Source organism: Strix uralensis, chromosome 16 (assembly GCF_047716275.1).
Source record: "Strix uralensis isolate ZFMK-TIS-50842 chromosome 16, bStrUra1, whole genome shotgun sequence".
In the NCBI taxonomy this organism is placed as follows: Eukaryota; Metazoa; Chordata; class Aves; order Strigiformes; family Strigidae; genus Strix; species Strix uralensis.
Window position 1 is genome coordinate 11040874 of NC_133987.1, and position 23928 is coordinate 11064801.

The following is a 23928-nucleotide window of genomic DNA, read 5'->3' on the forward strand; positions in this document are numbered from 1 at the left end:
TGCAAACTCTGTGTGCATACTTATATATAGATTTGTATATACACACACAGCACTTTCTGCCCATCAGCCTCAGTTCTCTCTCCATCAGGTTCAGCGCTGCTCATGGTGTTAGCAGAACTCCCGCATAAGATCAGCAGTAGAGAGGGACATGTACCCCTGCATAATGTTGACACTCAAGTGTGTGTCAATTGACTGGTCCTGCTAATGGCTGCAAAGATGAAAGGAACAAGTCTTTTTGCAACTCTGTAAGAGACCTGTGGAACACACGTTGCTTTGTTTTTAAATGACAACTTGACTAGTCATACATACCGCGAGCCTTGATCTGCGGGTAACCAATGAGTTACATGATGTTCATCTGTTAACTTGCAGGTGAGCTCACCCACCCAGGAAAAGTCATCAGATCGGCTTTTAGAAATTCCCCTTGTTTCACAGACAGTACAGTACTGAATGGTGGTGATGAACTTCAATTATGCCCCTCATATTATTCTGAAATCTCTAAAGAACCTGTTGACTGCTTATTAAAAAATAAAACCAAAACAAACCCAGACAGACCCATTCTTTGCTATGGCAATGAAGATCATCTTTGTTTCTGTGGGAATAGCAGAAATCCCTTAATAGAGTTCATCTGCAAATATAATCTTGACCTCTGAACAATTACTTAAAAGCTGATTTTCTTGTAGACATGAAATAGACTGCTCTGTCTGAAGAAAGACTTTTAGAAAATGGATGGTTAACACATTAATTGACTGGCTGGGAAGAAAGACTGTACACTGAATGAAGAAATTCTTGTCATATACATACTTCCTATCTGCAGCTCTTCTGTAAACAAATTCAACACTACACATGAGAACATGACATTCATGTCTTATTAATACAGTCATCACCCTTTAACATACAGGCTGCTTTCATTTATTAAAGATTACACCTGCTTTTCAGTCTTTTCTATTTAGTTCATATTTAGTTCATTTAGTTCAATTAAAAATATTCTAAATAAAATTAATACCATAGAGAGTTTTACAAAATATTTATTTTGAAAAAAATCACTCTGTACAAATTTAACATTCTCAACACCGACGTTTTATAAAAATGCTAACACAACAGAAAGACGAGTGAAACATTAAACTGATTTTTTCTTAAATTACAAAGAAACAGATTCACTCTAAAGAAGCTATTGTAATTCTACACATTAAAAAAAAAAAAAGAGAACTTTATAAGATTTTACTTTTTTTATCTATTACAGCCAAATACATGTATCAAAGGATGACTTCCCCCCCAAACACTGTCCACAACTAAACACCCTAAATGGTTTACACTTTTACTGTACATAGCTTGTGCTCCAAGAAAAGCTAGCACAATTTGATCATCATTTTCTCAGTGCCTAACAAAAAGTCACCTCTATACATTTGGTACAAAATTCTCTGTACAAACCACCTTTGCTCATGTAAATTCGAAGTAAACTTAAAGAAAGAGTATTTATTTATTTGTGCCTTCAATTTGGTATAATGAAGGGACAGAGATTAAGTAAAATTTCACAAAGTAAAATTCAGTAACTGGGAATACTGTCCATTTTTTTTTTTAATTACTATTGTATAAAAAATTTATATACTGCAGGTTATTAGGAACAGCAGACCCTAAATCTAACAGTGCTAGCTTTATAGTCTTCATCACAAAATAAGGGTTTTTCTGTATATTATTGAAGTTTCCTCTCTTCATTTTAAGCTCTTTGTGAAAGCTGTTGTTGCATATTGAACAACATTTTTTAAACAGAAGGAAATGTCCCCTCATGAAATTAAAAACCGTAAAATTGTCATGTCACTGTAAACACCATTAAGATGAAGACTGACAAAATGCAGTGTGACAGGTAAGCCATGGTCTGGAAAGCTTTTTTCACATTTTCTTAACACAATATATGGCTCACACCACAAACAGCAGCAAAAAAAGCTATTGAAAATTTCAAGTTACAGCCAGGGGTGCCAGGCAGGATCCATACGACAGAGATTATCCAAGCTATTTGCAGCTGCTACCAGAGTGTTGACTTTGCTTTCTCCACCTTCAAACTGAGCAAGATTGTGAAGTCGAGTCATGATAGCAGTAACAGCTTTTTGAACTAGTGAAACCAACTGCTGGCTGTCCATATTTTCGGGTTGCCCAGCTGCTGAGAGTGGAGAGGAAGTATCTTCCTGTGTTTTTTTGTGCCATGCAATTATTTCATCCCGTAGCACAGTTTTTAGAATGCCATCAACCTATATGAAGGAGAAAAATCAGACTATTATATGTAATCCAAAGAACCATCAGGATTTATAGGATGGTAACTAGATTTCAGTCAACAGCATTTTGACACTTTTGGTCCTGCTTTGCAATCTCAGTATTTTCAAGGTAAGTGTGGTTTCCAACTGTCCTTACTATTTCCTCTCAGTTTTCTTTTCATAAAAAGTTTTCATTATGAAAACATAACACAATGACTTCTACCAAAATGAAAAATCACATAAACTATAACATATATTAAGATCTTCATACACAAATACAGTCCTGTATATCCTATTTTTAAATGACACCACTAAATTTATGACTTTTCCCACACACATGCACACATACACAGAAGTCTTGTGCAAAGATTAAGAGTGCTTTGCAAAGCTGGGTTGGTTGTTTTTTTCTTTTGCAGAGTGATTATGCTCCCAGAGAATACTGTTTTCTGTCAAACAGGGAAAGAACCTTGACTGCAACATACTTACATATGTATATATCTATGCACATACAGGCCAGTTCTACCCTTGGATGAAAAAAAAAAAAATGCCTGCAACAAATAGTTTCCTGTTTTTTCTCATCACTGAGTTGAGTTACTGACATTAATCTATCAACTCCAACAATCTCCAGCTTCTAAACCAAACTTCTAGGTATCCAGTCTGAGTCAAATTCACTGTTTGCACATTAAAACCAAAACATTTTATAATACATATAGGTATTAGGCAAACATATACATACACACATTAAATATATTTTATGGACATTGTTAAAAAGATAAATGCAGAAAATGTTCAAAGTATTCCTCTTAAACCCGAAAGATAAATAATCTAAAGCAATAACTGACACATACCTGAACTGAGCTGGGCACACATCACTCTCAAATGAATAAATGGGCACCTGTGCTCTGATCTTCAAGGAATCATAGAATCATAGGGTATCTTGAGTTGGAAGGGACCCATAAGGATCATCAAGTCCAACTCCCTGCTCCTCGCAGGACTACCTAAAACTAAACCATATACTAAAAGTGTCACCCAGACCTCCTTGAATTCTAACAGGTTTGGTGCTGTGACCACTTCCCTGGGGAGCCTGTTCCAGTGACCAACCATCCTCTCAGTGAAGAACTTTTTCTTAATGTCCAATCTGAACTTCCCCTGATGCAGCTTCATTCCATTTCCTTGTGTCCTATCACTGGTCACCAGAGAGAGGAGATCAGCGCCTCCCCCTCTGCTGCCCCCCTTGAGGAAATTGTAGACCTCAGTGAGGGCACCCCTCAGACTTCTCCAAGCTGAACAAACCAAGTGACCACTCCTCGTAATCTTGCCCTTGAGACCCTTCACCATCTAAGTCGCCCTCCTCTGGAGACTCTCTAATAGTCTGATGTCCTCCTTATACCGAGGTGCCCAAAACTGCACACAGTACTCAAAGTGGGGTCGCACCAAATTGATGTGGCAAATCTAAATGGGCGTACGTCATTCAGACGTTGAAATTACAGGCTATGTCTGCAAATTCATTTGCACATATAGACATGGCTTTGTAAGGTAAGCTGATGAATTATTAAAAAATATTCTAACACAGCTTTCTGTATTATAGATAAAGAAAAAAATCATGACATTTTCCATCTTTTTAAAAGTACCTAGCTCACACCATAGCTACAGTATGTTATGTGCAATGTCTTTCTGGTGCAAATTGCTTGCCTAAGTGCAAGATGCCTCATTTTTGGAAAGCATTAGAATTTAAAAGCAAGTTAGACAATTTCTTTAGAAAACTACACCCTGCTAAGAGCTAGAATCCATCAAAGTAACAGTATATCTTTAGCATTCTGTTCTGCTAACAAAGGGCTAAGACACATTTCTATTCACAGATTATTATGAAGATTCTAAATGATGTTGCATTTGTCATTTTACCATATTCCACTGCCAGAATTCGTAAGGATTTATGAGGCTAGAGCACAGAAACAATCACTCTGGATTAACACATTTGAACAAAAAATTAAATTAAGGGTAGAATTACACATATCTTCCTCCTATTCCTTCCAAAAACGCAAATTGCAAACAGTTCAGCTGGCCTTCATGATGACCTTAGAGTAAGATTTAAAAACAAATACAGGCTGTTCAGTTTCTACCTTAACCAAGAAAGTGCTGTTTAGTTTATAAATTCTCAAATATAACATGCTCACAAGCAACCTTTCAAAAGGTATACAAACCTTAAAGTTTGGCTGTGCAAAGCAGCGAGCTACTGCAATCATAGATGCAGTCAGTGGACCGGACACCCCAATGGTGGTAAGAAATTCAGAAATGTTTGGTGTAAGCCGGAATGGAACTGGACGATTGGCATCCAAATCTCCAGTAGCATCATTAATGTCAAAGCGAAAGTAAGCTACATTTAGCTTGCCAGTATCCTGGAGTTAAAAGCAAGACACACAAAACTATTTAAAGGAACTGATTTTCATTAATGAAACCAAAAGAAGTTGGGTTTTTGTTTACTGTTAATACTCAGAGTACAAACAGTACTTCAATAGCTTTTCACTCTTTCAGCCAGACAGGTTTTGAGCAAAAAAGTTAAAACTACAAGCATGCACAAAGTCAGGTATGTATTTCTCTCAAAATGTGTGTCCAAAACCCCTTACTAAATACACATTATTGTAATATCGAGCTTAAGGACTAGATTCTTCTGTGGCATGGTCTGTAAGGAGTCATGCAGATAGATCATTCTTCAGGCACCCCAGCTCTGGGTAAGCATTCTCTACGCACTGTTCACTCTGGGTAAGCATCTGAACACTTATCTAGAGGGATGAAAGAATCTTAATTGCTATACACAGTATAGCTCTCCATGCATTAAAATGGCTTTAAGACTTTAATATATACCACCTTTGCCCTACTAAGGTGGCAATCCTCATTTTAAATGTTGGGTTAAAACAGAAAAATCGCTATTAATAGGAGTTGTAGCTTGACGTGATGGCAATGCTGAAAAGAGAAGGTATTAAAAAAGGGTACTCCCCTTTAAGAAAATGAAGCTCAATATATTTATTTTTTATAAATCTGTTTGACACAGATATATTCAAAGCAATATATTTGAAGGAGGACTGAAAATAGAGACTTATCAGTCATTTACACAAACAGTTCCAATATCTAAGAATGATTTTGCAGACAAAGTTCTAAATTCTCACCACAGAAAGTAGAGTTGATGTCCACGAGGACTACAGTTTAAATTACTACCTACATGATGTGCAATCGCATATAAGTGAAAAGCCTACTGAAATGCACTGTTAATTATATATGTCGAATTACCGTTTTGACTCATTTCAAAAGCATAGTTCAAATTTCCATTTGATCAAAGATGACAGCATGCATCTAGAACAAGCTAAAGCATACCTGGGCGATCTGCAGCATTTCAGGGTTGAGTCTATTTAAATGAAAGATGAATTCTGCAAAGCCAATTAGGGCTAACTGAATAGTGAACATCTTTCGAAATGTCCAGTAATCCGTAGCATTGGGGAATGTATGTAAAGCCCACTCCTTTAGCATACTGCGTGGTACCATGTTACTCTGCACTTCTTTAAGTATATCTCTGAGAACCTACATATGAAAAATATTAGTTGAAAGAGATAATTTTTAATACACTTCTTAGCAAGACAAATATGCCAAAAGCAACTACGAAAGTTAACTTCTCAACTGCTGTATCCCATTTTAGGAAAAAAATCCTGAACTTGGACTCTTTCAATCCAACACTGTTTCCTGACTTCTTTGTCAAAACACACATAATGTATTTTTAGCCCACCCTCTGCACAGCTAGAAAATAGTGTTTATCTGAAAAGACTAAATTTTTGATGAAACCATGTAAACATGAGAACTGCAGACAGGCATGTCAGAAAACCTGAGACTGAAAAGTTAGATTTGAAATATCTTCTATTCCAGACTTTCAAGAAAATCAGAAGTGAGCAAGAGAGACATTCAACTCATGATGCTGCACTTCCTTATGGGAAATAACAGAACATACTTCATTATTTTCTAGCTTCAGCACAAGCTGGATATGCATTTTGCAGCAATAAAATAAAATCATTTATTTTAAGCATAATTGCAAGATTTGAAAGTATACATAGGACCTACAAAGCACGCAACCTAAAGATGGCTCTCTGCATGGTGTCTTCATACACAGGGTAAAAGGTAAAGGATTTTTATTACACAAGATAGGGAAAGACACTGGGTAATGTAATTTGTATCATGTATTATTACAGAAAAATTACCTCAAAAATACGAAAAGATAAAAGCTGAGAAATGTATTCAACTGGGTCTGTGAAATAGTTTTTTCCCTAGATGAAAACATCTGCAATCTACCAAAATATTTAATTACTGTAGCATATACTAGCCTAATTATTTAGAAAAAGAAATAAAGTTAGGATCTGTTCTATTATACCAGAAAGCATGATAGTCATACTGACTTCAATTAAATGGCTGTTAAAGAGTTTCATAACCTGAAGGAAAAATTCTCAAAATAGAAACAGATGTTACGTAACACTTCCTTTTATTTTGTAACAAAGAAATCCTGCAAAGACAGTTTCTCTAAATTATGTCTGTGATACATGTACCCCATGTATTTTCTAATAGCTATAAAATGGGACTGGCATTTTATGTAAGAATTTGCATTAACCTTAAGATAAAAAACATAAAATAACCTTATATATCACAATTAGATGTTTGATGGAGGTTACAGAGAGAGGGAGGTTTGTTCTTTCTGAGTACTATCATTCATTAGGGTGAGATTACTCAACTGTTTCTATTCAGCTTAGATGTAATGAATCCACTGGTAATTTTAGGAGATACATTTGAAGAACATAGGGAAGCCTGCACCATGTACCATGCTGTAACTGCTTATGTAAATCAGGAATGCTGTTTTCAATTAATTATTTTCAAAGACCTATACAAAAGGGCCAAAAAACAATCAATGCCTTGTCTGTTTTCAGTTGCAGTTACCCGAACAACATAGAGTAAAACACATACAGCTTTTCTGAAGCCTTCCGAGATAATCTAAAACACCAAAGAGATATAAGAGTTCCCAAGAATACATTAAGCAAAACCAAAATAAAACAAAAAAAAAAATAGAACACCACCTCTGCAAAATATATGTCTCACATCTAATGAAAGGTGAAGGGTCAGGGCAAAGGAGGGGGGATTGAATACAGTATAGTAGAGTCCTCAAGAAAAGCCCTTGATTAAAATTCATTATATATTCTAATACCTGATGGCTAGCTTGAGTCCCCCGTGCCTGAACTGTTGCCAGTCTGTCATAGTAACGAGAAATAGGGTTGTCATGCTCAATGCCTTTCTTGGCACAGCGCTGCTTATAGATCTCCACCAGGGAAAGAGAAGAGGGATTGTCTTCAACCAAACGCATCTGTGGAGAAACTGCTACAACACGGGGGACTGGGAGTAATTTGAAAAGGGGGAGAGAGGATGGTGATGGGGTGGAGGGGGGGGAAACAAAACATAACAAAACAGTTAATCCATAACCCAAATACTAAGAGAAGAATTAGCATGCAAGTATCAGCCCTTAAAACAAAACTGTGATAATCAACTGAAGTGTATCAAGAGAAAATTTTTAATACTACACTCATATATTCTTCCTAATTTTCTTTATCTGCAGAAAAGGGGGTAATATTTTGGTCAGGAGCAAAGGGGTTTGTAGTATCTGATGACACCACACTGGCATTATGTCAATAAAAATGACTGAAAAACAAAACTACTAAACTCAATAGGGTATTTAAAATGATTCAGAAAAACTGAAGGACAAAAATCTGAACATAGTTGAGGAATAGATGTTTAAATTACACTGTTTGAAAATAACACAGGAAAGACACAAGGAAATATTCAATAATAAGAAAACTTAAGCCACTAAACCTTTCCTTGATGAGCAGTAAACTTGCAAAAACCCTATCTGCACTTCCATGGTGCTCAACAGATGTATCATCCTACTGAGTCTTATGTGCATCACCACCTACATCAAGACAGGCAAGGCCTCCTCCATAGGTAGCTTTTCCAGTGACACTGTTTGTACTCTTTGACAGCAACTTCCAGTTACCACCAAAACTGTTCTCTCATCATTTCTCTCAGAAGCTGTAATAATTAACCTCAGAAATATAGGGGAAAGTTGTTTAAATACATTTAAATTGTTTGATGTAATTTCTTCAATACTAAAGACAAAAATGCATTCTGCAGAAGGAAGGAGTGTTAATGAGCTCTTTCTTCTGGTCTGCTTCCATTAACTTGTGGCAGCAGAGAAATGAATGTTCTTTAGGTTCTTTCAAGTAGTATCAAACCACAAGGAAGAGAATTATTCCCAAAGACACTAGTTTAAAAACAGTTCTTTGAAGGAAAACTTGCTACTTCACTAATCACGTTATATATAGAGAGGATGTATTTCTGTATCAATGGCCTTGTTTATGACATCTTTCAAGGTTTCTTCTACTGCATTTCTGTTATTTTGGCCTCAGAGTCATGTAGAATTGTCGTCACATACATAGAGATACTATATTTACCTTTTGTTATAGCAAATGCTTTGACTTGTATATTTTGGTCTTTTTAATGCTAGAACTCAAACATGCATTTCTAGCTCTACAGGTGCAACTTGCATCACCTGGCCACCTAAGCTCATGACAGCAACTACATGTCTATAGGTGTTACTAGCCAAAAAAGGAGGACTGATAAAACCATACTTTTTTAAAATCAGATCTCAGCACTTTTTAGAAGAACAATAGCAAAGTAGCAGCTTTGTCTTAGAGTCTTTGATTAAAGTTTCCCTTATCCGTAATATATTTCCTGCTCACCAACCAAGGATTATTAGAACTGACTAATGCAATGTACAGAACTCATTTATGTGAAGCTAGTACGTGATTCATTGACCTTCTGAAAATTATTTATATATTAACATGAAGTAACTACACAGCTGTAAGCTGGAACTTGCCAACAGCCTTAGTATCTGGAAAACAAAAGAGTTTAACTATTTTAAAGCATTTACACTGTATTTAAATCACAAGCAGATCAAGTATGTTGCCAGGTGAGACACTGGTATTCTCTGTTTCCCATTTTATGAATGAATTATTCATAATCGACACATGAAAAAGCCAAGATACACAAGGAAGAAGAAAGAATTAAGACTGTGTGTTCAGCCTTCACTCTCTGTTTCTGTTTAGAAATGTCTAACCGTGTGACCTTTTTATTACAGGAGTATTTTGGCAATTTATACATATAAATCATATTGGAACCCTCCTTAAGTCTCCTCATTAAGGCCTCCCTTTCATTATGTTTGTTAACTCTGTAATGTTCAAGCATTGCCAGGTGGTGCTGTTGGCAAAGCGCTCTCTCCAAACCAAACAACCTTTTACAGGTTCATAGATGTACACTCAAAAGAAGACCTGTATCCAATTTTCTGATTATGAATGGATTTTATTTGGCAACAACTAACCAATCAGTATATATTCCTTAAAGTAAACATCTCCATGGATATATAAAGTTACTTCAAAAATTACGAAGATATATTCTCAGAGAATTCAGAAACTATGTATCAAATTCAAAGCTAAAAAAAAAAAAAAAAAGTCTTTCTTCTTCTGTGTTATGTGGAAGAGGTAAAAGAAATTCAATATTCATATATTGCAACTTGGGGAGAAAAAGTTTTGTTCTGTCCCTTTCCAATTGTCTCTAAATGCTTGTTCTGAAGTACACATATCCACTCCCACAGCAACAGATCCAGCAGGCATGCCTCTGCCTTATATAGTTACTCACAACTGAACTTTATACCATAAATGATGCATGTAAGTCGTTCTAAAAATACCTTATATCACACGCAATCAGCCTTACTTCTTCAGAGGGGTGCTACAATGCCAGAAAAGACTAATTCCCTAGACAGATATGAATCTACCTTCCAAATATTCAAAAAGTTCAGTATCAGTGATTAGTAGTTGTCAAAAACTTCAGCAATTGTAATCTTTTGAGTATAACATGTATTTAAAAATAATATAAAATCTCTCTTTTCAGTACCTGTGAAAAACAAATGTCTTTTTGTGGTTTCCTTCCTTTTCTCTAAGCAGGGGTTCAAAAGGCGAAGAAGTTGTAATACCCGCTCTTCTCTACGAGACTCTGTCAGGCAAGCGTCATTCATTACCAGGTACGGGTAAATCTTTCCATTATGGCCTCGGATATAGAGTCTTCTAGCCGCAGTATTGTGTTTCTGAACTATCTCCACTCTGGGCATAAACCTATCAGGAAGAAAGGGATAAAAAAGTAACTTTTTAAAAAAAATTTTAAAAACCTAAAGAAATAAGGCAGTACAACTGCATTACAAGGTACAATTCTATTATCCAGCTAGCCCATGGTTTATTTTGTATTCAAAAAGCTCTTCTGTTTATTTTTTTTTAAGAAAACACCATCTTGAGCAAAATTAATCATTAGATCAGACTTTTACCACTACTTGGAAGAAGAGTGCCTCTATTGACTACAACAGAAGAACTAATCTCAACTTATATCAACATAAAGGAAAACCAAATATGCTCTTCATATAACAGTACAGTTGCTTAGTGAGGCAATGTAAAATTACCAAAGGAGGATGAAATAAAAAAATAAAGGTGTTATACAAAAGTATGACTCCATATACGTAATTTAAATATATGAAATGTACATAACATCTACTTCTGCAGAGTGGACGTATGGAGGAGGTTTTCATTTTCTTCTCTGTAATTCTCTCAGAATTACAACTACCAAAGGATATTTTTAGGTTACCTTGCTATCTTGATGTAGTAATGTGTTGGCTTTGGCATAAGGAATTCTCCAGGTATCTCTACCTCTGCAGTTTGAGCTGAAAAATTACTTAGAAAGCGGCACTTTTCCTCTATGAGGAAGAACTTTGGAAGCTGTTTAGTTTTTGCCTCCAGAATTTTGATCCACTTCTTCAGTTTAGAGATCAGATTGTGAAGTTTCATTGACCCTGGCACACTGAAGTCAAAGTCTAAAAGAAAAAAAAAAATATATATACATCCTCAGCATTTCAAATTCTGTATAGAGTATTTAACTGTCAAGTGTCTGAAGTTCACATTTTCAAAGAGGTTTTCAGCCACATGCCCTCTAGTAAAATACTTTAGGGAGTCCCACACACAGCACACACACCTGTTATGCAGAAAAACATCACACTGGTCTCAAATACTGTAGTAAAATGGAAAGCTACTACAAGCAGCAACTCACACAAAATACAGAAAGCATACTACCAAGCAAGTCCAGCAGAGAGAAACACGGCTACCTATGAACCCTAAACACAAATTAAAACTAGCAGCTTCAGACAAACATAGAAGAAACATAAGAATCATTAAGAAAGAGCCAGACCATAACTGGTATAGGATCATAAAACAGCAATAACACTACAACAGTAGATGCTGGAGGAAGACAAATCCTACAATTCAATTGTACAAACTGAACACACACATAAAGCTGTACTGCCTTTAAAAGACAGGCTCTGTTGAATACTCCATCTCTATAGAAAATCTTTTACTAAAAGTCCTAAAATTATATATAACTTCAACCTGTCAGAATCTGCTACCTCTTTTCTGTATGCAGGTCTAAAATATTCTGTTATTTAGTAAATAATGAACTTTCCAAGACTTTCCTATTTTACAGTCATGTAAGCATTAGAAAAACATACTGTGAAAATTTTAAATAATCATAGAATGGTTTGGGTTGAAAGGGACCTTAAAGATCATCTAGTCCCAACCCCCCTGCCATGGGCAGGGACACCTTCCACTAGACCAGGTTGCTCAAAGCCCCGTCCAACCTGGCCTTGAACACTGCCAGGGAGGGGGCAGCCACAGCTTCTCTGGGCAACCTGTGCCAGTGTCTCACCACCCTCAGCGTGAAGAATTTCTTCCTTATATCTAACCTAAATCTACCCTCTTTCAGTTTAAAACCATTACCCCTCGTCCTATCCCTACACTCCCTGATCAAGAGTCCCTCCCCAGCTTTCCTGTAGCCCCCTTTAAGTACTGGAAGGCTGCTCTAAGGTCTCCCCGGAGCCTTCTCTTCTCCAGGCTGAACACCCCCAACTCTCTCAGCCTGTCCTCATAAGGGAGGTGCTCCAGCCCCCTGATCATCTTCGTGGCCTCCTCTAGACCTGCTCAAGCAGGTCCATATCCTTATACTGAGGGCCCCAGAGCTGGACACGGTACTCTGTAATATTACTCTAAATATTCCTGTATTTAACTGTCTATATACTGCAACCAGACGGACTGCATAGAAAGAAAGCAGTAATAAAACAAATGATTAGGTTAGACCAGATCATTTAGTGAAAGAGGAAAAGTAAGCTTATTTTACAGTCTAGTACTATAATTTTCTGCCTGTTTCATTAGAAGTGATTTATTTATTTAAAATCAGTGGAGGCTTTTTACTTTTAAAAAGGGATGAAAGAGCCTTAACCAAAGATACAATGTAGAATCTATGAGCAACTGCAGGACAAGTAGCAAAATTGCTATTACTATTATGCTCCCATTGAGCTGCAAGAAAATGCTCCTTATTCTTTCCTGGCTTAGATAACAACTGCATGCCACCACAGGAAGAACAGATATGACAGCCTAAGCAAAAATGACAATATTATGCAAACAGCCTGCTCTTTTCTTTGCAACATAACAGTATTGCAGCGTGGAACCATCTCCTCTAGGCCCCATGCAAGTGAAATAAGAACTTTCTCAAGGTCAATACGTGCTCTTCAATACACTATGCAAATAATTCTGTAACAGAATCACTGCAATATCAACCATTTTCTGGGCCAAAACCAATGCCATCTTCTCAATGATACTTTCACTACAAGTTTCAGAACACGGCAAATAAATAAATAAATGAATAAATACATGTGTTTGAATTTCTCAAAAGAAGGAAAATGAATAAACCACATACATGAAATTATGGTTCAGCACCATGATTAAACAGATTTAACATACTCAGATAAGAATATAAACTGTTCTCTCTGTAAATCTCATTAGTTATGGTATCCCAAATTGTGCAAGTTAACTAACAGACTCGAATTTTTAAAAAGTACTTCCACACTAGAGTCTAAAAGATGCCATTTTAAGTTCAACATGTTACAAGTGAAAAAGCAACAGCAAGAATGTCAATTCACTATTTCTGAGATTCATTATGGTTCAATACAACAGAAAATTAACACAGTCTCAAAAATGAGTTTGAATTTTATTGCAGAACCTATGTTTCAGTATGTTGCATACACACAATATCTTCCTAAGTTGACAAAAAAAAGAAAAAAAAAGAAACACATAAAAAATCATGAGTGCTACTCAGGAGGGAAATTAATTTGACCACATAAATATGCTACAAGCATCTATCCGCAAGTATGCCAACAGTGAATGAAGTACATGCACACAGCAACTACTGCATATAAAAGTTCTTTTCAACCACAATTAAAACCACTCAAAATTCTGATTACCCACAAGACCTACTCCTACCAACAAGCTTAGTACATTTGTGCTTTTAGGCAGAAGAGTTCATATAATTCTCTATATACGCCCTTTTTCTCCAAGTTATCTTCTTTACATGTACAGGATACTATTATGAAATAAAATAAAGTAACCTAGGATTCCCTTCATTTTGCTATTCTTTACTGAAACAAAGTATCAGAGAACACATAACCAAACATATTTCATTGTGTATCCACAATAAACTGATATACTAAAAGCTTTCAGGGAACGTCTTAAATCAACTAGCCCAAAACAGCAAAAACCTAGCATATACAAAATCCTTCCCACTTCTGTAACAAATAAGTTTATAATGAAGAATACAGTTTCATATTTACAGATGTTAGAAATTAGTATAAAACTCTGTAATATTCCCTTTTCTTTTTCTACCGGGTATGGGCAGTGCATCTATTGCGATATCACTGTAAAACACTCTTATTATAATCCCAAGCCTACCCTCTAGTGAGCAGTGGGAGTAAATCATTTCATGAAAGTGACAAAATTATTGAATCATTTACCTCCTGAATCCCTGAAGTCCAGGACAGCACCCCCAAATTGCAACTAGTTTTTGTGCTAATGTGAATCACCCAAGTAGTAAAAATAGGCATCAATATATATTCCTTACAAAAAGTCATTCAGTTCACCAGGAGAATAGCTCTAGTTTGTTGAAATGCCTATTTTAGGATTTTTCTGTTGTTTTGTTTCCCAGTGCCAGATGGGAAAAACAGAGTTCAATTAGTCTTTTTGCTCAGGTCACAGCCCATCTGAGAAGAAAAATCACTTCAGCCAGAAGAAAGGGAAATTCAAGACGAGACATTATTTGCGTACAGTCTCTCTGCTTTGCAGACATCTTAATCTATATAAATAGTATTTCTGTTTCAAACAAATCCACTTTTTCCAGTACTTACTACTGAAAAACATCTTCTAAAGCTAACACATGCTGGTCTAAAATACCTTACTAAAATACTTACATCTTTTCCTAAACAGAATAGGAAGTTTACCTCCTCATCTTTAATGGAGACATTCACAGAAGACCATGATACTTTACAGACTGCATTTCAACTGAGGAAGCTTGCTGTCTGTTCTCAATGCTGCTAAGGATTTTACAGGGTGATATATGTATTTCAAAAAAATACATTCAATTTAAAGTCTTGAATGACTCAAAAACTGCTACCTGAATCCATCCAATCCAGCATAATTGGGAAGTTCTTGCCACTCTTGAGGAAAGGATAAGCAGGGAGGACAATCTTTCTGCCAGTAAGACAGACCTAAAAAATCCTGACAGTTCTTAACACAACTAGATAAAAGCTTAATACTTTCTGAATGAGGGCTGTACCATCACTTCTCATGAAGCAACACAAAAAAAAATAGAACAAAACCAACAAGAATAATAGTTAGCAAAATTAGAGTGTCAAACCTTCTGTCCCCTCAAAACCCTTGACCTACAGAACATTAACATACCATCAAAAACCAAAGAAAATGCCTCCAAACAAAGACTTAAAACTAAAACAAAGTCCTTCTGCTACACTGGCAGAAAACAGTTCTAATCAGTTAAAGTTTTTAGCACAAGAAATAGCTCATTTGCAAGATTTTAAAGATTGATATTCAGAGCATAAACAAAGTTGCTTAAGAAAGTTCATGACCCAAGCATCTTCAGCTAAAGACCCAGGACACCCATCAGGTAAGATGATAGAGGACTAAGGACTAAAATGTAAGCTTAGCTTTGCAGAGCAGTTCAAATCCTTTATACATAGGATACTGAAGAAGATCCAAGCATTGTCCAAGAAAGAAGAGCTGTCTTGCTTTTGATGTTATTATTCAGACATTTACATACTCTGTACTCTTCCAAAGGTTCTTTTTAATCTTGTAAGAACTTTTGGAGAGCACCAACAAACATGAAAAATCTCAGTAACAGTTAAGCAGAAATATGAAGCACAACTTCTAGTTTATCAGTCAGCTCCAGAAAACCACGATTGCAAAGACCAGACCAAGGTCAAATACGATGCTAAGTTTAATCTCTTTGAATAGTTTTTTTGGATAACACCCTGTTATTTAAAAATCAGAAGGAAAGTAAAGGAAGAGCTACCAAAGTGATGCTATGCTCACTTACGAAAAAAAAAAAAATCATCCTTAAATCTGAAATCTTAATAAATCTTAAATCTTAAATCTTAAATAATAAATCTTAAATCTGAATAAAGCTCTTTCCCCTGCCCTCTCCCCACACTAGGACTTCAAGAAGCTTCCTTCTGATTACAGAGTTTCCATTCACAGTAAATATATTCATTGTGCTGGGTGCTAAAACTCTCAAAAAAATTATCTTGCCCTTTAAGGGTATATTTTGGAATTTTCCATTCATATTCAGCTTTAGTGGAGAGATGGTTGTAGAAAGAAGCCAATCCAAACTCTAAACTATCATCTGCCCACAAAAGAACAATTGAGGCAGTTTTTCCTCCTCCTTTCACTGCTGAGACAGCTCTCAAAGGGAGCATTTCTCAGCATTTGCCTGTTCTTTGATGTCAAAGGTTTAGCAGAAAAGGAGAGAAGGAACAAAGAACAGATGGTCAAAGAGCTATGCATTTGAAGTTCAAGCAAAAAAAAATTCAAAGTAAAATTTGGTTTTAAAATATAGAACGTTAGGAGGGAAAAAGATGACCTATCAAAGCTCCAACGGTCCAGACTACTGCAGACAAAGTATTAAGAATATAAAAAATGGCATGAGGGTCCCCACTGGCTCCAAACAGGAATCAAGATGCAACTCAGATGTTGATGGAAATGATTATGCAACCAAACATCGTTGAAAGTGTCTATAAAACATAGCTGCCAACATTAATCTGGAAATAACTGAAGAGTTTACTCCAAGACACCTCCTCAGCTTGAATACTTTTGAAATGGAAGGCAACCACTGTAATTATCTGTCCATCATCTAAATGCAACTGGTACTGAGACTCAGAAAAACAAACAAATATAAATGTTCTATGTGACAAAAGGACACAGTAGGCATGATTTACAAATGGTTTCTCATAAAACAGCCTTTGCTATCATCAGTACAGTAATTACAATCTTATTCATTTATTTATGTACATTTTACTGTTATTACAAAATTAATAAAAAACTTATTTTCATTTCCTGCATAATGAATTAAATTACAAAAATGCGTAAGTATATTGATCAGTTTAATTTCATCTGTTTTCCCACACTTCATTTGTGAATTAAAACAGATTAGATTCAAATAAAATCAAATCTAGCACTAAGCAAAATAATTATTTTAATCCTGTAGACATTCATGTTTAATCATACTTGAAAAATAAAACATGAACTCTGCAACAAAAAAATACAGAAAGTAATTACTTATTATTAAACCAAAGTTTACTAAGAAACATGTTGCATTTGATGACTTTACATGATTTTTATGCCCAGGCCAGTTGTTACTCTTTATGCCCAGTTGTTACTCTTTGTTTTGTATGTTGTTCCGTATAATTCTTTACAAATTCTGTGAGTAGATAGCAAACCTGAAAACCTTAACTGCCATTTAACTATTATGAAGACATTGAAAAAAATACACAACAACATATGAAAACGGAAAATCCCCTCCATTTTTAACTAAAAATTGTACCTGAATTGTAGTTAAACTTTCTTAATTGTTTCTCTAGAAAAATTCTGAAACATTACTTTATATTTTGCAGACTTGAGCCTGGTGTTGTATTTAGTTTTCCTTTACACCTTCTGAAATCCCTGATCTCTTTAACACTCATAGGAAAAAAACTAAGAGATACTGTAATAGACCAAAAAGAACTCAAATCCAACAAAAACTGATTAACAACATTCACAGCAATCAAGAAGTGACTATACTACTATTGCAATGTAAATACATATAAACCATTATTAAAAATGAAAAACAAGTCCAAACTTGTCTTAAATATAGAGCAGAGTATTTCAGTTGGAAGGAACCTACAACGATCATCTATCTAGCCCAACTGCCTGACCAATTCAGGGCTGACCAAAAATTAACGCATGTTATTAAGGACATTGCCCAAATGCCTCTTAAACACTGGCAGGCTTGGGGCATCGACCACCTCTAGGAAGCCTGTTCCAGCGTTCAACCACCCTCTCGGTAAAGAAATGCTCCCTGACGTCCAGTCTAAACCTCCCCTGGCACAACTTTGATCCATGCGCACGCATCCTATCACTGGATCCCAGGGAGGAGAGCTCAGCACTCCCTCTCCCCGTCCCCTCCTCAGGAAGCTGCAGAGGGCAATGAAGTCGCCCCTCAGCCTCCTCTTCTCCAAACTAGACAAGCCCGAAGTCCTTAGCCACTCCTCACAGCACATTCCCTCCACCCCTTCCACCAGCTTTGTTGCCCTCCTCTGGACACATTCTAGCACGTTCACATCTTTCTTAAACTGTGGGGCCCGGCACTGCACACAGCACTCCAGGTGAGGCCGCACCAACGCTGAATCCCGCGGGACAGTCACCTCTTGACCAGCTGGTCGTGCTGTGTTCGGTGCACCCTGGGATGCAGTTTGCCCTCTGGGCTGCCAGGGCACGCCGCAGGTTCACACTGAGCCTGTTGCCACCCAGCACCCCCAGATCCCTTTCTGCAGGGCTGCTCTCCAGCCACGCCTCTCCCAATTTATATCTGTGCCCAGCGTTACCCCACCCTAGGTACAGAATCCAGCATTTGGACTTGTTAAATTTCATGCCATTAATCATTGCCCAATGATTTTTTTCCCCCCTGTACGCTTCCATTAAAGACACACAGAATGCTTTTACTTCTGTTTCCCTCCCTAGTCCATTTCATCCATTAAAAATTTAATCATATGGTTCAGGACTTTCATTATCTGCTGTCATGCAACTGTTGTGTCTCAAAAAGGACATCATGCAATACATAGCGTGCACAAGATATGTAGGTCATATCTACAACTGAGTTACTTTCACAAGATTCCCATCAGTTCACTTATTTTCACAACACTGTCAGTAAAATGCTTGAAAAAATACCACAAGTCTACTTGTCAAACTGTAAATTCTCAGTAGCTGTGTTGACCTCAAATAATTTTAAGTTAAGGCAACTTTATGTAACTTAGAATTCTAAAAAGAGTAACTTTTCAATGCAAGATTCACTTCTGCAGAGGAATCAACTTCAAGTGGAAGGGGATGTTTTTTAAAATCGCGATAAAAGCTATGATAGTGCTTTAACTCATGCCAGAATGATCTAAGTCAGAGTCCCAGTAGGGTAAAGAGAAAAAGTAGATTCAGAAAAAGATGAAAACCCAGGTCTTCACAAAAATTTTATCTTTCCCGTTTTGAACAACTAGTAAGTTTGAATTCTTCTGCTAAAAAAATACCAACACCTGTATTTAACTATTCATTTTCATCTAATTCTACAATTATCTTTAAGGAAAAGCTGATGTAGTTTACACAGATGCAAAACTCAAAATCCTGGCAGTCCAAAACAGTGATGCCAATCAATGTCACCTTCTGTCATATATAGCTGCATGGCTTTAACACTTTTCACCAAATACATCAAAACCACGCTCTACTGTACACAAGCTTTTCTTAGAATTTTAAATCAACATCAGATATTCAAACATGTAACTCCACTGATAAAGAGAAAACAAATGAAGCAAAAAAGCTACTTCCCTTAAGTACCTTTTTTATTAGATCTGATTAAAGTTATTGATTCAATTTACCTAACAATGATGTAAATTTGTGTAATAGAATTTTTATAATCTAGTTATCCAAAACACTAAAGTAATCTTACTCATCAGAAGTAGGCCATTTTGAAAGACTTCATACAACACTGTCAGTTTGGACTTCTGGGGTGAAAACTTCATTAAATTCTGCCATCACCGTAAAATAAGAGATCGTTATTGTCCCTTAGCTACAGCAGGCAGTTCTACACAAACTGCAAAATTATAGTGAAGTAATCTAATTTATCTTTAAACACATATGTGATTTGACCACAGTTTTAGGTAATAAAAATACAATGATATACTCATTTCCTATGTTGAGGTCTGGTTTCCACTTGGATAGCAGCTGAACATGAGCCAGCAGTGTGCCCAGGTGGCCAAGAAAGCCAACGGCATCCTGGCTGGTATTAGAAATAGTGTGACCAGCAGAAGTAGGGAGGTGATAGTCCCCCTGTACTCGGCACTGGTGAAGCCACACCTGGAGTATTGTGTCCAGTTTTGGGCACCTCAATACGAGAGAGATATCGAAGTGCTGGAGCGAGTGCAGAGGAGGGCAAGGAAGCTGGTGAAGGGCCTGGAGAATAAATCCTATGAGGAACGATTGAAGGAGCTGGGACTGTTTAGTTTGAGGAGAAGAAGGCTGAGGGGAGACCTCATCACTCTCTACAGCTCCCTGAAAGGACATTGTAGAGAGGTTGGTGCTGGTCTCTTCTCACAGGTGATTAGTGACAGAACAAGAGGGAATGGCTTTAAACTGCAACAGGGGAGGTTCAGACTGGACATTAGGAAAAAATTTTTCACAGAAAGAGTGGTCAGACAGTGGAATAGGCTGCCCAGGGAGGGGGTGGAGTCACCATCCCTGGATGTGTTTAAGTGTCATTTAGATGAGATGATGGGGGATATGGTCTAGGGGAGAACTTTGCAGAATAGGGCTGATGGTTGGACTTGATGATCCCAAGGGTCTTTTCCAACCTGAATGATTCTATGATTCTATGAATTATCTTTATTACTCCATGAAAGACTGAAATAAATTATTCCAGGTTTGGTGAATGACAGAAAGGTGATGTTTTCGTTATTTTCTCTCAGGAAGAATACTGAAAAAGCAGAATGCCTTCACAGTTGAACTTTGGGTGGGAAATTTCTCTGGAGATTAACAGTAACATTTAAAAAAAACATTTTAAAGATTTACCTGTTGTAAATTGCCCTTTTAACTTCTGGAAGACAGGATCTTGAGCTGTTGCCTGTGCTCTCCTAGCTAATGACTCTGAGGCTGCACTAGAAAACATGGTAGACACATTAGAGACATTCTCAAGACCTACTCCAAAAGTGCTGACTAACTTCTTGACAAAGTTTAGTGTATGAGGAGTGATTTTGGCATCTGAAACAGCTCCACTTTTCTCAAAGGCAACTGAATAGCACTTCGCCAAGCCCTGCTGCAGTTGTCTAAGAACCTAAGGATTAAAAAAAAAAAAAAAGGACAAAACAGTCAGGAAGATCAGGCCTTCTGATTTAACACCAAGTATTTATTCCCACACTGCATTTTATGTAGTAAATTATCCTCTCAGAAACATTTATTTAAAACTGTATTTTTAAACTGTATCAGAGGGTCAATCAGAATGACAGCACTGATTCTTATTAGCATTGCAACTGAACAAACTGAGCAGTGCAAATGCTGCATCACAAAGTACACCTTGCACTTTCAACAGCAGCTAAGTTTGAGATTTCTATTTTGTGATATATTAGAAAATGATGTGATATGAGTAATCCTTCTTCAAACAAACACTGTGCTAGGCAGGCAGAACAGAATAGCCTGACACTGAGAGGCAAATAATAAAAGTGGAGTAGCATGTCCATCTGCTCTCTGTTATAATTCAAACTTCAGACAATAATCACCACCTGTCACAGACCACCAGATCAAGAAGGAAACTGGTAGCTGTGAAACTTAGTGTAAGAATATAAATTTTCAGTTAGTACAAGCAACAGCTTAAATTCTACAGACATTCACCAAATTAATAGTCTTGGGAAACCTCTGTACTGCTTCCCAAAATAACCAAGATCCTTAAAACTCCAATCAGAACAATCAGTTCTACAAACACATCAATTTATGAATCAAACCAAATAGTTATATTTTAAGGTTTAAAAATAAATTTAGATAAATATTTTGCAGTTAACTTTTCCTTAGATGATACATACATATGAAGGTGTATTAAAGCCAAATACCTCTTCATGCCAATTCTCTCTGAACCAGACCATCTGATCTACAATGCCTTCCAGGGAAGACAAAAGTGTTGGATGTAATTCTCGCTGCATATGCATAATTCTGCTGCATCGCCACATCGGTGCAGTGGCTCTGATTGGCCCAGGATCTGAGGCAGAGTGGGACTGATTTCCAACTGAACTTGGCTGTTGTTGCCCAGAATCTGGAAAGTGGAAAATTTAAAAAAATAAAAATTACCTTTCATAAACTTGATACATGCCTGCATGAAATAAATTGTTCCAAGGATTTGCTTTAGATTTGCATTATTAATCATGTATTACCTACCAAATTTCAGAAAATTTGAGAAAATGTGTTTTTTAGAAAGAAAACAGGTTTTTTTAGAAAGAGAACTCTGCTCCAAATGCTGTTCAGTGGGGTACGGACTTCCTAAAATTAGAGCAATATAAACACTCTTCAAAAACACACAGGAGTGTAGCCTCAGCATTCATGCTAACTAACCATGCTCTTAAGGTAACTGACATTGTTTCATATAGGATCAAATTATTTAAATTATGGGCGTTTTGCTCCCTTCCCTTTTGGCGAGATCTCTCACACATAACTGAAGAATGAAACATGCTGGTGTCAACAACACAGAAACTGTTGCAGAGTATCTTTAAGTACAACTGATCTCTTGCATTATAACTACATCAGACAGTGATTAAGCACAGAGTTTTGCTTTACCAGATGACCCCCACTACTTCACACAACCCACTGACAGAGCAGTTGTTTGTGGCAGAACCACTAGAACCATCACTAACTGTGCAGGTGGCAATACCAATAATTTGGCACAAAAACCTCTGTCACTGGATACGAATGTAGTGAGGTATTATGGTATGTGGGTATCTCCTTCTCCAAAGGAACACACAAAGGAAAATAAGATATTACTTAATAAGTGCCTGCAAAATTTTATGCAGAAATTTAGTGAACCAATTCCTAAGTGAAAAGGGCTATTAAATAAACAATGCACTTTGTAACGAAAAATACAGAAGAGAAGGGAGAGCTCTTCAGGTAGCTCTCCTGGGATGCCCAGGAGATTCTATGGGACAAAAAAACAACTAAATTCTGTGGAATCATCTGACACAACAATTCTAAATGGGATTTATTCTTGAAAAAAAAGGTGTTGTATAAATTGCTTAATGTTCTCCCCACCCCTCAAACATTTCTTCAAAGCCAAAATTGATTTTTTTGTATAAACTTAGATGCTCATTTTACTTGAATTCACCATAAGATTCACCACTATAACACATTCAAGTTATTACAGACATTAAAGTACAGATTATTCAAAGAAAGCAGTTTACCTCACTTGAATTACATGAACCCACTTTTGTTAAATTATTTTTCAAGTTTGACTCATTTGAAAAGAAACTGAATGTTGCATGGTTCATACTTCCAATCAAAAGTAGTCTAGAACATCTTAGAAAACTATAATGTTCTTCTGTATTTTTAATGAAAGAATTTTCTATTTCTCCACCATTTTTTTAAGATAAAAATCCAGTAAAGAACATGTGATTCTCAGTAATTAAGGTGACATGACAATGAAGGAGATGAAACTCTTCTTGGTGAATGTTTTATTCAAGAAAATTCACGACAGCTCAAGCCATCTGTAGATTTAACTTCACAGAAACAAATCAATGCAAGCAAAGTTTATTATGAATTTTTTTCTTTAGTGTTGATAACTTGGTATGTTCTCTAGAGAATCTATTTTCCCAGTAGAATCAGGTGAAACTGAAAATAATAACAAAGTTACAAAGAGCCCAAACAATTTGATCAGTATCAAGCTCACCACTCTTGTAGCGCTCTCGTTGTTCTATCTTCAAGGTCAAATAGAGAGTCCTGATAGGGAAGTAGACAGCTTGGGGATAGACTCTTCCCACCTGTTTGGAGACACACATATACATATTTCCCAGTTATGGAAAACTGACTATAGATCAGATCAACACGTACAGATTCTCTTTTTAATGAGTGCAATTCAGTAATAATCAGCTCCTTGTTTTAAATAACAGCTTATGGAAAACTAGGAAATTAAAGATTCTTTCAGTAACAGAAACCCAAAGAGGATGAAATAACTCCCTACACACACTGTTAAGGCATTACCTAATTACGGCTTCCAGATCATATTGCTTAATAAACCTGAAAACAGCATAATGCCAGAGTACCAGCTGGGCCAGCTCAAAGATCTTACTCATGTACATAATGGAAGAAAAACAGACACAATGACAGCGGTTAGTCTTTAAATTAGGCCA

General features: G+C 36.5%; 1 protein-coding gene across 4 annotated transcripts in view; it reads right to left on the reverse strand.

The window, feature by feature from the left end:
• Nucleotides 1–1007: 1007 nt before the first annotated feature.
• The window catches only part of TRRAP (transformation/transcription domain associated protein), a 103914-nt gene continuing 80993 nt past the window's right edge, over nucleotides 1008–23928 (reverse strand). For all 4 annotated transcript variants that reach the window (XM_074886632.1, XM_074886628.1, XM_074886631.1 and 1 more), the window contains exons 64-72: nucleotides 23469–23559; nucleotides 21649–21848; nucleotides 20618–20879; nucleotides 11013–11238; nucleotides 10275–10492; nucleotides 7480–7664; nucleotides 5616–5819; nucleotides 4448–4642; nucleotides 1008–2243 (exon numbers count right to left, since the gene is read on the reverse strand). In XM_074886632.1, the coding sequence (XP_074742733.1) occupies nucleotides 1959–2243; nucleotides 4448–4642; nucleotides 5616–5819; nucleotides 7480–7664; nucleotides 10275–10492; nucleotides 11013–11238; nucleotides 20618–20879; nucleotides 21649–21848; nucleotides 23469–23559 (1866 nt within the window). In that variant the 3' untranslated portion in view covers nucleotides 1008–1958. The remainder of the gene's footprint in view (nucleotides 2244–4447; nucleotides 4643–5615; nucleotides 5820–7479; nucleotides 7665–10274; nucleotides 10493–11012; nucleotides 11239–20617; nucleotides 20880–21648; nucleotides 21849–23468; nucleotides 23560–23928) is intronic.